This window comes from Salvelinus sp. IW2-2015, linkage group LG11 (genome assembly GCF_002910315.2).
Source record: "Salvelinus sp. IW2-2015 linkage group LG11, ASM291031v2, whole genome shotgun sequence".
NCBI lineage: Eukaryota > Metazoa > Chordata > Actinopteri > Salmoniformes > Salmonidae > Salvelinus > Salvelinus sp. IW2-2015.
This window is the reverse complement of record NC_036851.1, coordinates 33995915-34010536: the sequence shown is the minus strand read 5'-3', so window position 1 is coordinate 34010536 and position 14622 is coordinate 33995915. Positions and strand designations below refer to the sequence as shown.

General features: G+C 42.5%; 1 protein-coding gene across 2 annotated transcripts in view; it reads left to right on the top strand.

The window, feature by feature from the left end:
• Nucleotides 1-12351, top strand: part of LOC111970258 (RNA-binding protein Musashi homolog 1-like) — a 37183-nt gene extending 24832 nt beyond the window's left edge. The window contains exons 8-14 of one of the 2 annotated variants that reach the window (XM_023996902.2): nt 6835-6917; nt 7065-7182; nt 7643-7723; nt 8329-8385; nt 8715-8771; nt 8916-9070; nt 9808-12351. In XM_023996902.2, the coding sequence (XP_023852670.1) occupies nt 6835-6917; nt 7065-7182; nt 7643-7723; nt 8329-8385; nt 8715-8771; nt 8916-9070; nt 9808-9846 (590 nt within the window). In that variant the 3' untranslated portion in view covers nt 9847-12351. The remainder of the gene's footprint in view (nt 1-6834; nt 6918-7064; nt 7183-7642; nt 7724-8328; nt 8386-8714; nt 8772-8915; nt 9071-9807) is intronic. The other variant, XM_023996903.2, reaches the window with a different exon arrangement.
• Nucleotides 12352-14622: the final 2271 nt, after the last annotated feature.

Here is a 14622-nt window from a genome sequence, read left to right as displayed (position 1 = left end):
GTTTTCAGCTGTGCTAACTTAATTGCAAAAGAGTTTTCTAATGATCACTTAGCCTTTTAAAATGCTAAACTTGGATTAGCTAACACAATGTGCCATTGGAACACAGGAGTGATGGTTGCTGATAATGGGCCTTTGTACGCCTATGTAGATATTCCATAAAAAATCAGCCGTTTTCCAGCTACAATAGTCATTTACAACATTAACAATGTCTACACTGTATTTCTGATCAATTTGATGTTATTTTAATGGACAAAAAATGTGCTTTTCCTTCTAAAACAAGGACATTTCTAAGTGACCCCAAACTTTTGAACGGTAGGGTACGTCACAGAAGACTGAAATATAACAAAACTGTTTGACATATTTTTGACTAGATTTTTGGTTCAGTGTTTGACCAGATTTTCGTCAGTAAAAAAAGTAAAATCTTTATTAATGATGAAATGATGAAAAATATGAATAACATTCCACCCATGAGGCCAAAGAGGGTGTTTTTGGTCATTGACTGCAAGAAAGGGATACTTTTTTATTTATTTAACTAGGCAAGTCAGTTAAGAACAATTTCTTATTTACAATGACGGCCTACCCTGGCCAAACCCGGGCGACGCTGGGCAAATTGTGCGCCGCCCTATGGGACTTCAATCACGGCCTGTTGTGATACAGCCTGGAATCAAACCAGGGTCTGTAGTGACCCCTCTAGCGCTGAGATGCAGTGCCTTAGACCGCTGCGCCACTCGGGAGCCCTATGTGATAATATTCTCTCAGATCAATTGRCAGATCACACTAGCGAGTTTGTTGGTGAAAAAGTAAATCTCTTGCATTGAGAAGGTTATGAAGAGTGATCCTTGGTTCAGCCATGCATGGAATGGCAGCATAGCACACATTGCTTTTTAGTGCAGATAATGTTATGCTGAAACAAATAACACACACATTGTCAGACTCTCACACATTGTTTAGATAAACACAGACTCATGCTGATACACATTCAATGTTCTTGACAGTATTTTAATGTGTGGGAACTGTACTGGGCTGAGCTGGTTACACATCCACCATAGCTGCTGGAACCATATTGGAAAGGACAGTATGAAAATAAAATATCTGAGCTACCAGAGTGCAGGTCGGGTTGGCCCTATAGTGTGAATTAGCCATCTGAGGTAAGATGAGGGAGGAACAAGTAAAGGGAGGTGAGAAGGGAGGAGCTGGGTTAATTGGTCAACTCGTTTAATCGGAGCTCAGACTAAAACTTCACCTACTACTCCACCCCCCTTCACCACGGCAACAGATTGACAGTTAGGGCACAACCTCCTGAGGTGTGGGGGAGGGAGAAAGGACAGGTCAGGGACCGATTGAAATGTACAAGTTTGTGTGTTTTTGGGGAGTGCACAGGGGAGGGTAGTGCGTTTTTTTACCTGGTTTACATTCACTCTTCTGCTTGTATTTTCCCTATAAACAATGACTTGACTTACTTTTGATATTACCCTAATAAAGTTTAGAAATGTTTGGCTATTATTAAGCTTTAGCTGTTGCAGGCCTATGATATGTAGGCTTTGCGCCCCGCCGCTCCAACTGACTCCAACAGTTGAACTTGAGGTGATGAAGACTGTTTCAGGCCTACCAAATATGATTCTATATTTTTTGTTGTATTTCACCCCCGTTTTCAATTACAAACTAGTCTCATTGATGCAACTACCCAACGGGCTCGGGAGAGGCGAAGGTCGTGTCGTGCGTCCTCCGAAACATGACCCGCAAAACCACACTCCTTAACACCCGCTCGTTTAACCCGGAAGCCAGCTGCACCAATGTGTCGGAGGAAACACTGTTCAATTGATGACTGAAGTCAGCCTGCAGGCGCCCGGCCCGCCACAAGGTGTCACTAGAGCCTGATGAGCCAAGTAAAGCCCCCCTGGACAAAACCTCCCCTTACCCGGACGACGCTGGGCCAATTGTGCGCCGCCCTATGGGACTCCCAGTCACGGCCGGTTGTGACACAGCCTGGGATCGAGCCCGGGTCTATAGTGACGCCTCATGGACTGCGATGCAGTGCCTTAGACCACTGTGCCACTCGGAGAGGCCCGCCTAACAAATATTCTGATCCAAATTTTATGAATTAGCCTCCCTCTATAAGTCTATATCTGTATAGCAGATGCAGTAGCCATTTGACATAAAGAAATACATGTCGGTGTCGTTGCATTCCACCAGCATATCCCTATCTATCTGGGGTTAGGCCTAAACTTATTTTCCTTTATTTGGGGTATATATATATATATAAACTCAGCAAAAAAAGCAACAAAAAAAAMCGTCCCTTTTTCAGGACCCTGTCTTTCTAAAGATAATTTGTAAAAATCCAATTCACTTCACAGATCTTTATTGTAAAGGGTTTAAACACTGTTTCCCATGCTTGTTCAATGAACCATAAACAATTAATGAACATGCACCTGTGGAACGGTCGTTAAGACACTAACAGCTTACAGACGGTAGGCAATTAGGTCACCGTTTTGAAAACTTAGGACACTAAAGAGGCCTTTCTACTGACTCTGAAAAACACCAAAGGAAAGATGCCCAGGGTCCCTGCTCATCTGCGTGAATGTGCCTTAGGCATGCTGCAGGGAGGCATGAGGACCGCAGATGTGGCCAGGGCAATAAATTGCAATGTCCGTACTGTGAGACGCCTAAGACAGCGCTACAGGGAGACAGGATGGACAGCTGATCATCCTCGCAGTGTCAGACCACGTGTAACAACACCTGCCACAAGATCGGTACATCCGAACATCACACCTGCGGGACAGGTACAGGATGGCAACAACAACTGCCCGTATTACCAGGAACGCACAATCCCTCCATCAGTGCTCAGACTGTCCACAATAGGCTGAGAGGCTGGACTGAGGGCTTGTAGGCCTGTTGTAAGGCATGTCCTCACCAGACATCACCGGAAACAGGGTCGCCTATGGGCACAACCCACCGTCGCTGGCCCAGACAGGACTGGCAAAAAGTGTTCTTCACTGACGAGTCGCGGTTTTTGTCTCACCAGGGGTGGTCGGATTCGTGTTTATCGTCAGAGGAATGAGCGTTACACCGAGGCCTGTACTATGGAGCGGGATCAATTTGGAGTTGGAGGGTCCGTCATGGTCTGGGACGGTGTGTCACAGCATCATCGCACTGAGCTTGTTATCATTGCAGGCAATCTCAACGCTGTGCGTTACAGGGAAGACATCATCCTCCCTCATGTGGTATCCTTCCTGCAGGCTCATCCTACATGACCCTCCAGCATGCAATGCCACCAGCCATACTGCTCGTTTTTTGCGTGATTTCCTGCAAGACAGAAATGTCAGTGTTTCGCCATGGCCAGCGAAGAGCCCGGATCACAATCCCATTGAGCACATCTGGGACCTGTTAGATCGGAGGGTGAGGGCTAGGGCCATTCCCCCAGAAATGTCCGGGAATTGCAGGTGCCTTGGTGGAAGTGTGGGGTAACATCTCACAGCAAGAACTGGCAAATCTGGATCAGTCCATGAGGAGGAGATGCACTGCAGAACTTAATGCAGCTGGTGGCCACAACAGATACTGACTGTTACTTTTGATTTTGACCCCCTCTTTGTTCAGGGACACATTATTCAATTTCTGTTAGTCACATGTCTGTGAACTTGTTCAGTTTATGTCTCAGTTGTTGAATCTTATGTTCATACAAATATTTACACATGTGTCTTTGTGCAGAATATCACAAAATAAACGCAGTTGACAGTGGGAGGACATTTCTTTTTTTGCTGAGTTTATATACAGTGGGGAGAACAAGTATTTGATACACTGCCGATTTTGCAGGTTTTCCTACTTACAAAGCATGTAGAGGTCTGTAATTTATCACAGGTACACTTCAACTGTGAGAGACGAATCTAAAACAAAAATCCAGACAATCACATTGTATGATTTTTAAGTAATTAATTTGCATTTTATTGCATGACATAAGTATTTGATCACCTACCAATCAGTAGAATTCCGGCTCTCACAGACCTGTTCGTTTTTCTTAAGAAGCCCTCCTGTTCTCCACTCATTACCTGTATTAACTGCACCTGTTTGAACTCGTTACCTGTATAAAAGACACCTGTCCACACACTCAGTCAAACAGACTCCAACCTCTCCACAATGGCCAAGACCAGAAGCTGTGTAAGGACATCAGGGATAAAATTGTAGACCTGCACAAGGCTGGGATGGGCTACAGGACAATAGGCAAGCAGCTTGGTGAGAAGGCAACAACTGTTGGCGCAATTATTAGAAAATGGAAGAAGTTCAAGATGACGGGTCAATCACCCTCGGTCTGGGGCTCCATGCAAGATCTCACCTCGTGGGGCATCAATGATCATGAGGAAGGTGAGGGATCAGCCCAGAACTACACGGCAGGACCTGGTCAATGACTGAAGAGGCTGGGACCACAGTCTCAAAGAAAACCATTAGTAACACACTACGCCGTCATGGATTTAAAATCCTGCAGCGCACGCAAGGTCCCCCTGCTCAAGCCAGCGCATGTCCAGGCCCGTCTGAAGTTTGCCAATGACCATCTGGATGATCCATGTGGTCTGATGAGACAAAAATATAGCTTTTTGGTCTAAACTCCACTCGCCATGTTTGGAGGAAGAAGAAGGATGAGTACAACCCCAAGAACACCATCCCAACTGTGAAGCATGGAGGTGGAAACATCATTCTTTGGTGATGCTTTTCTGCAAAGGGGACAGGACGACTGCACCKTATTGAGGGGAGGATGGATGGGGCCATGTATCGCGAGATCTTGGCCAACAACCTCCTTCCCTCAGTAAGAGCATTGAAGATGGGTCGTGGCTGGGTCTTCCAGCATGACAACGACCCGAAACACACAGCCAGGGCTGCAAATAAATTCATAAAAAATCCTACGATGTGATTTTCTGGATTTTCTTTTCTCATTTTGTCTGTCATAGTTGAAGTGTACCTATGATGAAAATTACAGGCCTCTCTCATCTTTTTAAGTGGGAGAACTTGCACAATTGGTGGCTGACTAAATACTTTTTTGCCCCACTGTATATATATGTATGTATATGTATGTATGTATGTATATATATGTATGTATGTATATATATATGTATGTATATATATGTATGTATATATATACACGTGTATATATATATATATATATATATATATATTTATAAAAATATTAATATCATACAGTGGACACGTAAGCCTATAGGCCTTTGCATGCAATGCCCTGATRCATTTAGTGCTCAAATCTCTGACAGCTGAACCATGAGGTCGACAATTATTGTTTTAGAAAAGTAGCCTAAACAAAAACCTTTTAAGTTTTAGGCTGGAAAGTTTAGCATATTCTACACATCGAAACACATGGAATAATGTTTTTGTAATCTGCTATAGGCTGTTTTTAAGGACAAGTAAATGTGGCTCATTTGGCCAACATCCCTTGTTTATTGATGGCGCTGGCTGCAGCAGGTTGTATCTGAATGCATATGGATGTCCATTACATTTCTCAAATGTCCAGTAAATTAAAATCTTCTCAGTCATGTTGTCCAGCGCCAAATGTTCCTAAAGGAAACTCTGAAATGGGATATTGTTTTTAGGATGATTTAGAATATTCACATGAAAAGTTGTTGTCAGTTGGATGGAAACCTAGCTATGGGCACCCTAAAGACTCTGGCATGGGTGCTAGTGCAGTGTCACTTTGATTATGCCTGCACATGGTTCACCTGCAGCCCCAAACATCTAAAGAACAAGCTACCAGCCAAACAAGCTTGTAAGAACTGTACTTAAACTCCTCCCTCATTTTTTGTCTCTGTAATGTGTCTGTATCTCTGTAATTGTATATGTATTTATGTCAAAAATAGGGACCACAATGGAAGTAAGTCCCCGACTTTATTGTGCAATCCTGGTCACTTTGTGTAAAAAAACAAAAAAAATATTTTGCTGACAAATAAAATCAATCAGGCAATCAAGCCAAATTGTGCATAATTGATAAATGGAAAGAGACTTCTGACATTCGGAGATTGTCAAGCCTTCGATACTGAGTAAGCCTACACGGTAGGGAGGGATGTGTATTTTCTGTTTGTCGAGATTGACATAGTCTATTTATTGTTGAAAACACAAACCATGATATTGAAGAGCTCAAAGTCGGTATGCTTTGTTTTTTGGTTGCATGGTGCATTGGCACAGAAACCTGTTGGTGGAAAATCCCCAGTACAAAGGGAGGGTCATGTGAAAAATGTTGGAACTTTGGGGAAGAAGGTGCATTTTTGCTTTAATGCTACTTTGAGTTTAATTCCGATCCGTCCGTAATGGGGTAGGGAGAGAGAGGGGAAAGGGGTAGAGACCAGGTGAGTCTCAATACTTTGATGTAGTCTCCGCTGCCCATTTGTTCTTTCATCTGAAAGGGATTGAATAGTTGAAAGCAAATAAATCATATGCTTTGAGGGAGAAAAGAAGGGTATATATAGATTGTTTTACCTTTATTTACCAAGGCAAGTCAGTTAAGAACAAATKATTATTTACAATGATGGCTTACAAACAGTGGGTTAACTGCCATTTTCAGGGGCAGAACGACAGATTTTTACCTTGTCAGCTCAGGGATTCGATCTAACAACCTTTCGGTTACTAGTCCAATGCTCTAACCACTATGCGGGAAAAGTGAGCATTAAAGGGGCTTTCTTTCCTCGCCTCTTCCCCTCATCTCCTTTTCTTCATTGGTGATCCCTAACCTGGAAGAACTAGACATGTGAAGTCATGATTGCAGTCAGTCTGATAGAAAATGAAAACAAATGGCCATAGTGGAAAGCTGAAGCAGTCTGTCTGTGTTCCTGTGTCCCTCAGGTTTCGGCTTTGTGACCTTTGAGAATGAAGACATGGTGGAAAAAGTGTGTGAGATCCACTTCCACGAAATCAACAACAAAATGGTATGTATGTGGACAACATGTACAGTGTGTATGTGGACAACATGTACAGTATATCTATGTGCGAGTGTGTGTGTGTCAGTGTTGATGGCGAGGAGTGTGTGTGTGTCTTTGTGCAGAATATCTAAAAGTATTAGCTTTCCTCTCCAGGTGGAGTGCAAGAAAGCCCAGCCCAAGGAAGTGATGTCACCAACGGGTACGGCTCGAGGTCGTGCCAGGATTATGCCCTACGGCGTGGACGCTTTCATGCTGGGGATCGGCATGCTGAGTAAGAACAGAACATCAATAACACGGTCATGTTGCCACCACTARACACTGGAACCATATTCACAAAGCGTCTCTTGAGTAGGGGTGCTGATCTAGGATCAGTTTTGTGTTTTTAATTCACAATGATTACGATTTACATGATATAACCGGGGAGACCTGATCCTAGATCAACACTCCTACTTAAAGAAGCTTTATGAGTTCAGGACCAGTACTGGAGAGCAGGGCTAAAGAGATGGGAGGAGAGGTCGAGGGAGAAGGTGTTTCAGTGGGACTCAAGTAAGCCATGGCCCACAGTGAAATCATTGTCTCTTGCTCCACCTACAGTTATGGCAACAGCATGGTACGGAGTTGTGGTGCTAGTTGCTACATGCTACATGAGGTCTAATATGAATGCAATATCATCTCCTTCAGCTGTGTTCAGCCATATCCTGATGGGTATTTATTTGTCTCTCTCTTCGCAGGCTACCCAGGCTTCCAAGCAGCTACGTACGCTAGCCGCAGCTACCCTGGCATCGCTCCTGGTTACACCTACCAGTTCCCTGGTATGAGCATCACTCTGTCACAATGATTCATGGAGAGGTTGAGTTACAGATGTACAGACGACTTGAGTCTGTTATTCATCCAAAGATCTGTCTAGGAAACAATGCATTGGCCTAGTGATCCAAACAGATACATATTGATGTTATTTTTATGTTAGTTGACAAACATATAAACACACTTACACTTTATACTCCATGTATAAGCACATATAGCAGAGTATCTGGGTGCTTGTAGATTTCAGAGAGTTGTATTTAGGATTTCTCATCTTCATCTTCCCGGTCCTCTTCTCCATTTCCCCTCCCCTCTCATGGTAGAAGTAATCTTGCAATCTGTTAAAATGTGCTGTACTTCTATCTCCCTCCCCATCACCTAATTTTCTCCTTCTTTCATGTCCACTCTCCCCTCACGGCTCTTCCTTCCTCTCCTTTTCCCCTACCACCCTTCGCCCCTGTAGTCTCTTCACTGTAAATTGCTTTTGTGTGTGTGTGTGTGTGTCTGTGTGTGTCTGTGTCTGTGTGTGTGTGTGTCTGTGTGTCTGTGTGTGTGTCGGTAGGCACGTGGATGGTGTTTGTATTAAAAAAGCGCTCTCTCGACATTTCTGTTCTAGAATTCCATTTAGAGAGGACCCCCCTTCTGACATCACCCCACCCCTCTGAGCTCACAGGTCAGTGACTTCTCTAAGATCTACAAGCAGCTCTCTTTCTCTTTATTTGCAAGGCAACAGGGCTAGCCTGTTGTGGAATGGTGTAATGGCCCTCCTTTTTCCAATCGGGAAGTGTTCAAGCCTAATAACTTTGATATAAGCACAACTTTTGCAACAACAAAAAATATTGATGATCATGGAATTGACCGCAGCAATGTTAAGCTTGGATATTTTTTGCGTGGTTTCACCATCTTTAAAACTGTCAACTACCTGACGATGAATGGTTTGGTGAACTAAATTCGCACACTGCCAAACACCGTGAAATTGTCCCTCTGTCCTCTGTCCCTCAGCCATTCCACTGTCAGCCTACGGACCAATGGCAGCGGCAGCAGCAGCTGCTATGAGAGGTAAAGATAATTCTCCTTCATCATTCTGTTTGTGTCTGTCTGTCGTCCATGTGTATGTGACTGACTGACTGTCTCTCTCTCCCCCCTCTCTTTCTCGGTTTTCCCTTCTCTCTCGCTCTCTCTCTCTCTCTCTCTCACTCTCAGGTTCCACCCAGTCGCGTAACTCAGGCTACCTGGGCACCAGCAGCCCTGGGCCAATGGCTGACCTGTATGCAGCAGCAAGTCAGGACTCAGCAGTCAGCAGCTATCTCAGCGCAGCCAGTCCTGGCCCCAACTCAGGATTCGGCCACGGTCTCGGGGTACGTCACTATCATTGAGACAGAACAGGGTCGTTGTGTTCGTTAGGGCACACCATAGCAAAATGATTTGCAATGGAAAATGAAAATGAGCATTTATTATTTGACAAGTTCAGGTAGTCCTTCCTTGCTTCAGTCTGTTTTGTTCCTTTTGGTTCCTAATGAATACAACCCAGGGTTGGAATATCGCAAAGAGGGATCTATAAGAATCAGCTAAAGGAGCCCGCTTGGTGGCATATGGCATGTATCTGATGCTAGGGGAAACCAGGGGTTTGCTTACCAGCTTAATATGGAAGTGTAAAGCTGCCAAAATTCGATTTATTCGATAATGTAACGTTCGTCGTCTGAAGATGAGGAATCATCGGACCAAAGCGCAGCGTGGTAATTGTTCATGTTAATTTATTAAAACAGAACACTAAACAAAATAGCAAAGAGAATAAAACGAAACGAAACAGTCCTGTCTGGTACAGACACAAAGACAGAAAACAACTACCCACAAAACGCAGGTGAAACACACAGAAATAGAAAACATAGAACACAAAACATAGAATGCCCACCCCAACTCACGCCCTGACCAACCAAAATAGAGACATAAAAAGGATCTCTAAGGTCAGGGCGTGACAGATAATGACAAATCACTGCACTATTTGCAATTTTGGTTAATCATCTCCTTTCTTAATTTCAAAATATCTACCAGCTGCTCTGTCTCTAATAGTCTGTGTGTCTCTCTTCTTTCTCAGGGTCCTCTGATCGCAGCCTTTACCAACGGGTACCACTAAGTAGATTCAGCCAATCACTGGACACGGAAGGAGGTTTCTTCTGCTGACGAGCCAATCAAACTGCTGTGTGCCTACCCATGGCACAATCCAATTGGCAGCCACAGGTCAAACCCCACCCCTGGCTCCCCCTGAATCCACCCACCGACTGAAGAAGATATTTTATATTTTAGACTCCTGTATCTTGTATTCCTGTACTAATATCACTTCCTCTTCTCGGTCCCTTGTTTCTCCTATTCTTTACCTTCACGTAGGTTTATTTAATTAGATTCCAATGCTGTTTCTTTTTTAAAATATCGTTCTGACAGAAAAATACATGTGTAAAGAACGACTGTGGGTTGCGCTCATGGCAAACACAGATTCTGTCAGATGTATTTTTACTTTATATTTGAGGAATTTTTATTTAATCACAATGTTTTGATTTATTGTCTGCTCCTTTGACCTCCCTTTAATGTGTTACTGAGGTGAGATGGAGAGAATGAGGAGAATAGAGGGGTAGAGAGAACTGAAATGGTGTGTGGGATGGGGTCTCCTTGTCAAAAGGAGTACCTAACCCATTTTAAACAGTGGAAGAACAAAGAAATGATGTCCCAGGAAACATGAAAAGAAAACTAAAATGTATATTTTGATAGTTTTTAAAACAAAACATTTGTAATATTGTTATTAATATTGAACGTAATGATAATAATCGGTAAGGTATTTTATTCGGTAATTGGTTTTGAAAGGAATGTTTTATTTCCTTCCTGTAAAATATTGTATATAGAGTTTGAGGGGGGGGKTTGTACTTTGATTGGCAGGTAAGGTTACTATTAATCGTTCGGGCGCCATTTAAACTGGAAGTCTTTTTAACTTCTACTACATGTTCTTCGGTGGCAGGTCATTTCTATTTGAAAGTGGCTATCCCCTAAGCTTTTGTTTAGTGTTTAGGCCAACAACATGCATGAGCAGGGTTGAAGACTAGATGATATTTGTAAATAAGTCGGAATGATAAGATCCTATTCATTAGAAATTGGTTTGAGAGATTATCCAAAAGTAACAACAAGAGAACACGCTTGAATTTACATGCAGTTGAGTTTCATTCCGTGTCTTACTGTAAACATTTATTAACTAGTGTGTGAATTCCAAATCTGCATTTCGTCATACAGCGCTACAACAGAGTTATTTTTGATTTGTGCCAGTAACCGGTTTCTATTGAATCGGGCCCCTTAAAGGCACAGTCTTATCACGTCACATTAACATAAAAATAGAATTACTTGAATGGGGATTCCCATTCTAGTAATTCTAGTTATATGGACATGACATCCACGTATCCCTCAGAAGAACTTGAATTGGAACAGATGATTGGATAAGGAAAAACTTAAATGAGACTCTGTTTTATTTTTATTGGCTATGGTGAGGGTGCATGGGTGGGGTTAAGGGGGATTGGGTGGGCTTTAATACAGCTTTTTGGTGGGATATATTTTGTGCTATTTTAGGTATATTTTGCGCTATTTTCCTTCATTATGTTTGTTCTTTCTTTCTTCATGTTCAATGTATGGGTCATATGGACCGTAGAAACAAATGAAGGACATACTTAACAAAGCAATTGACTCTTAAAATACTATTACATCATGGTTGTATTTGTTCTCTGATGACGTTTGAAAGTGCRTGTGTCATTATGTGTGAAAGTGTGTTTGTGTGTGTGAGTGTTTGTGTACACGCACAATAGTGAGGTGAAGTATGGAACTAGCTACATTCGACAGTTGAGATGCATTTTTTGATTTTGGTACAGCCATTTTGGTACTGATATGTTTGCCTGGTTCCATTTAGTCTAACACCCCGCACATAGGGACTAGGGGATCATAGGGACTAGGGGTAGATAAATCAAAATAGAATAGGGCCTCTGTCCCAGTCAGTACAGAAAATAGGTATACACAGACCAGTAGCTGGAAGGGAGGAGGAGACAGAGTGTCACAAAGCTATTTCAATGAAAATCACATGAATTTTGTATATTTTCCTCAAAGTCTTCCAATAAACATGAAAAAAGAATCTCCCATTTTAAACTGGCTAGTACTGCCCTTTTCCGACTGGCTGGGTCACTACACAAAACTACTGCTGGACACGAACACTGTAACTTTTTAACTTACAAAAAGCAATAAGTTATTTTTTATCTTAGAAATAATAATGATATTAATAGCAATATGAGTATTGATAATTACATGGCATTAAGACTTATTTTCAGAACAAAAAATAAACTATATTTTTCTTTTGTACGATTTCGTTCCCCATGTACAATAATGATTCAGTGATTTTTAAGACGCTGGTGTTTTTTTGTTTGTTTGTGTTGATGCTTTCTTCAGGGTCGGGAAAGGGGCAAGGCCTTGGTTGTTAAAGCTCCAAGGTCTTTACCAACACTAACTCAACTTTTATTTGGACTGTTCCCCGCCCGCTTTGTCATATGTATTTCTTATTTTGTTCTACTCTCTGGAAATTTCAATTTTACAATTCCTAATAAATTATTTTAAAGCATTCCACTGAGATTGTGGTTCTGTTTGTTTTTCTGAGAGTTTGAGACTAAGTTGTACGAAAGCATATGAATACCAAAACAAATATTTTGATTTAAATTTGTATTTGTTTTGGCATGAATCTGCTTCCATAAATGTAGGTATAACATAAATAAATATTGAAGGAGAGACATTCTTGAATATTTATTTTTGTATATATGCTTTTATACCCTTTATGTATTTTGACGGTTGTCCTATAGAAAGTTATACAATGCGTTATTGGGTCACAGTGTTGCAATTTCTTTTTAGAATGTCTTGAAATTTGATATTAAATGGCTGAGATCCCGTTAACGGGATCGATATGACAACAGATAGTGAAAGTGCAGGGCGCCAAATTCAAACAGAAATCTCATAATTAAAATTCCTCAAGCATAAAAGTATTTCACACCATTTTAAAGATACATTTCTTGTTAATCCCACCACAGTGTCCGATTTCAAATAGGCTTTTCGGCGAAAGCACCACAAACGATTATGTTAGGTTTTTAATTACCGTTTATATTTTTAGTTTTTCCCTCACAACTTTTTTCTCATTCAACTTTTTCACTCCGGACGCTTTATCTGGACATGGTTCGTCAGGACCTCCAACAGCCGAAGCTAAGTAGTAACATTAACATGATGCCTTCTAATTGCAGTCGCTGTACTCATAATATACAGGAGAACGATCGCCTTACGGCGAGGATAGCTGTGCTGCAAGCCCAGCTTCAGACGCAATCGTTGGGCAAGGGTAATTTCAGTGTAGGAAAGGATGAAACAGCGTCTGTGCCACCAGTAAGTACAGATAGTAGTATAAATCCCCTCGCACAGTCCCCGCAGCCGGACAACTTTCTCATGGCTTCTGGAGGGAAATGCTGTAAGAATGCTCTACCGGTGTCGCTCATTCAGCCGACAGAAACTTTCAACCGGTTTTCCCCATTAAGCAGCGAGTCGGAGTATGAGGCTGAGCCTTCTCTTGTCTCTACTCCCGTTACGGGGTCTGAGACGCCGAAGCCTCCCACCATTAGCTCTGACAAATTGAAAACCCTAGTCATTGGCGACTCCATTACCCCCAGTATTAGACTTAAAACGAATCAYCCAGCGATCATACACTGTTTACCAGGGGGCAGGGCTACCGACGTTAAGGCTAATCTGAAGATGGTGCTGGCTAAGGCTAAAACTGGCGAGTGTAGAGAATATAGAGATATTGTTATCCATGTCGGCACCAACGATGTTAGGATGAAACAGTCAGAGGTCACCAAGCGCAACATATCTTCAGCGTGTAAATCAGCTAGAAAGATGTGTCGGCATCGAGTAATTGTCTCTGGCCCCCTCCCAGTTAGGGGGAGTGATGAGCTCTACAGAGTCTCACAACTCAATCGCTGGTTGAAAACTGTTTTCTGCCCCTCCCAAAAGATAGAATTTGTAGATAATTGGCACTCTTTCTGGGACTCACCCACAAACAGGACCAAGCCTGGCCTGCTGAGGAGTGAGGAACTCCATCCTAGCTGGAGGGGTGCTCTCATCTTATCTACCAACATAGACAGGGCTCTAACTCCTCTAGCTCCACAATRAAATAGGGTGCAGGCCAGACAGCAGGCTGTTAGCCAGCCAGCCTGCCAGCTTAGTGGAGTCTGCCACTAGCACAGTCAGTGTAGTCAGCTCAGCTATCCCCATTGAGACCGTGTCTGTGCCTCGACCTGGGTTGGGCAAAACTAAACATGGCGGTGTTCGCCTTAGCAATCTCACTAGGATAAAGACCTCCTCCATTCCTGCCATTATTGAAAGAGATCGTGATACCTCACATCTCAAAATAGGGCTACTTAATGTTAGATCCCTCACTTCAAAGGCAGTTATAGTCAAGGAACTAATCACTGATCATAATCTTGATGTGATTGGCCTGACTGAAACATGGCTTACTATGTTAAATGAGGCCTCACCTCCTGGTTACACTAGTGACCATATCCCCCGTGCATCCCGCAAAGGTGGAAGTGTTGCTAACATTTACGATAGCAAATTTCAACTTACAAAAACAAAAAATGACGTTTTCGTCTTTTGAGCTTCTAGTCATGAAATCTATGCAGCCTACTCAATCACTTTTTATAGCTACTGTTTACAGGCCTCCTGGGCCATATACAGCGTTCCTCACTGAGTTCCCTGAATTCCTATCGGACCTTGTAGTCATAGCAGATAATATTCAAATTTTTGGTGATTTTAATATTCACATGGAAAAGTCCACAGACCCACTCCAAAAGGCTTTCGG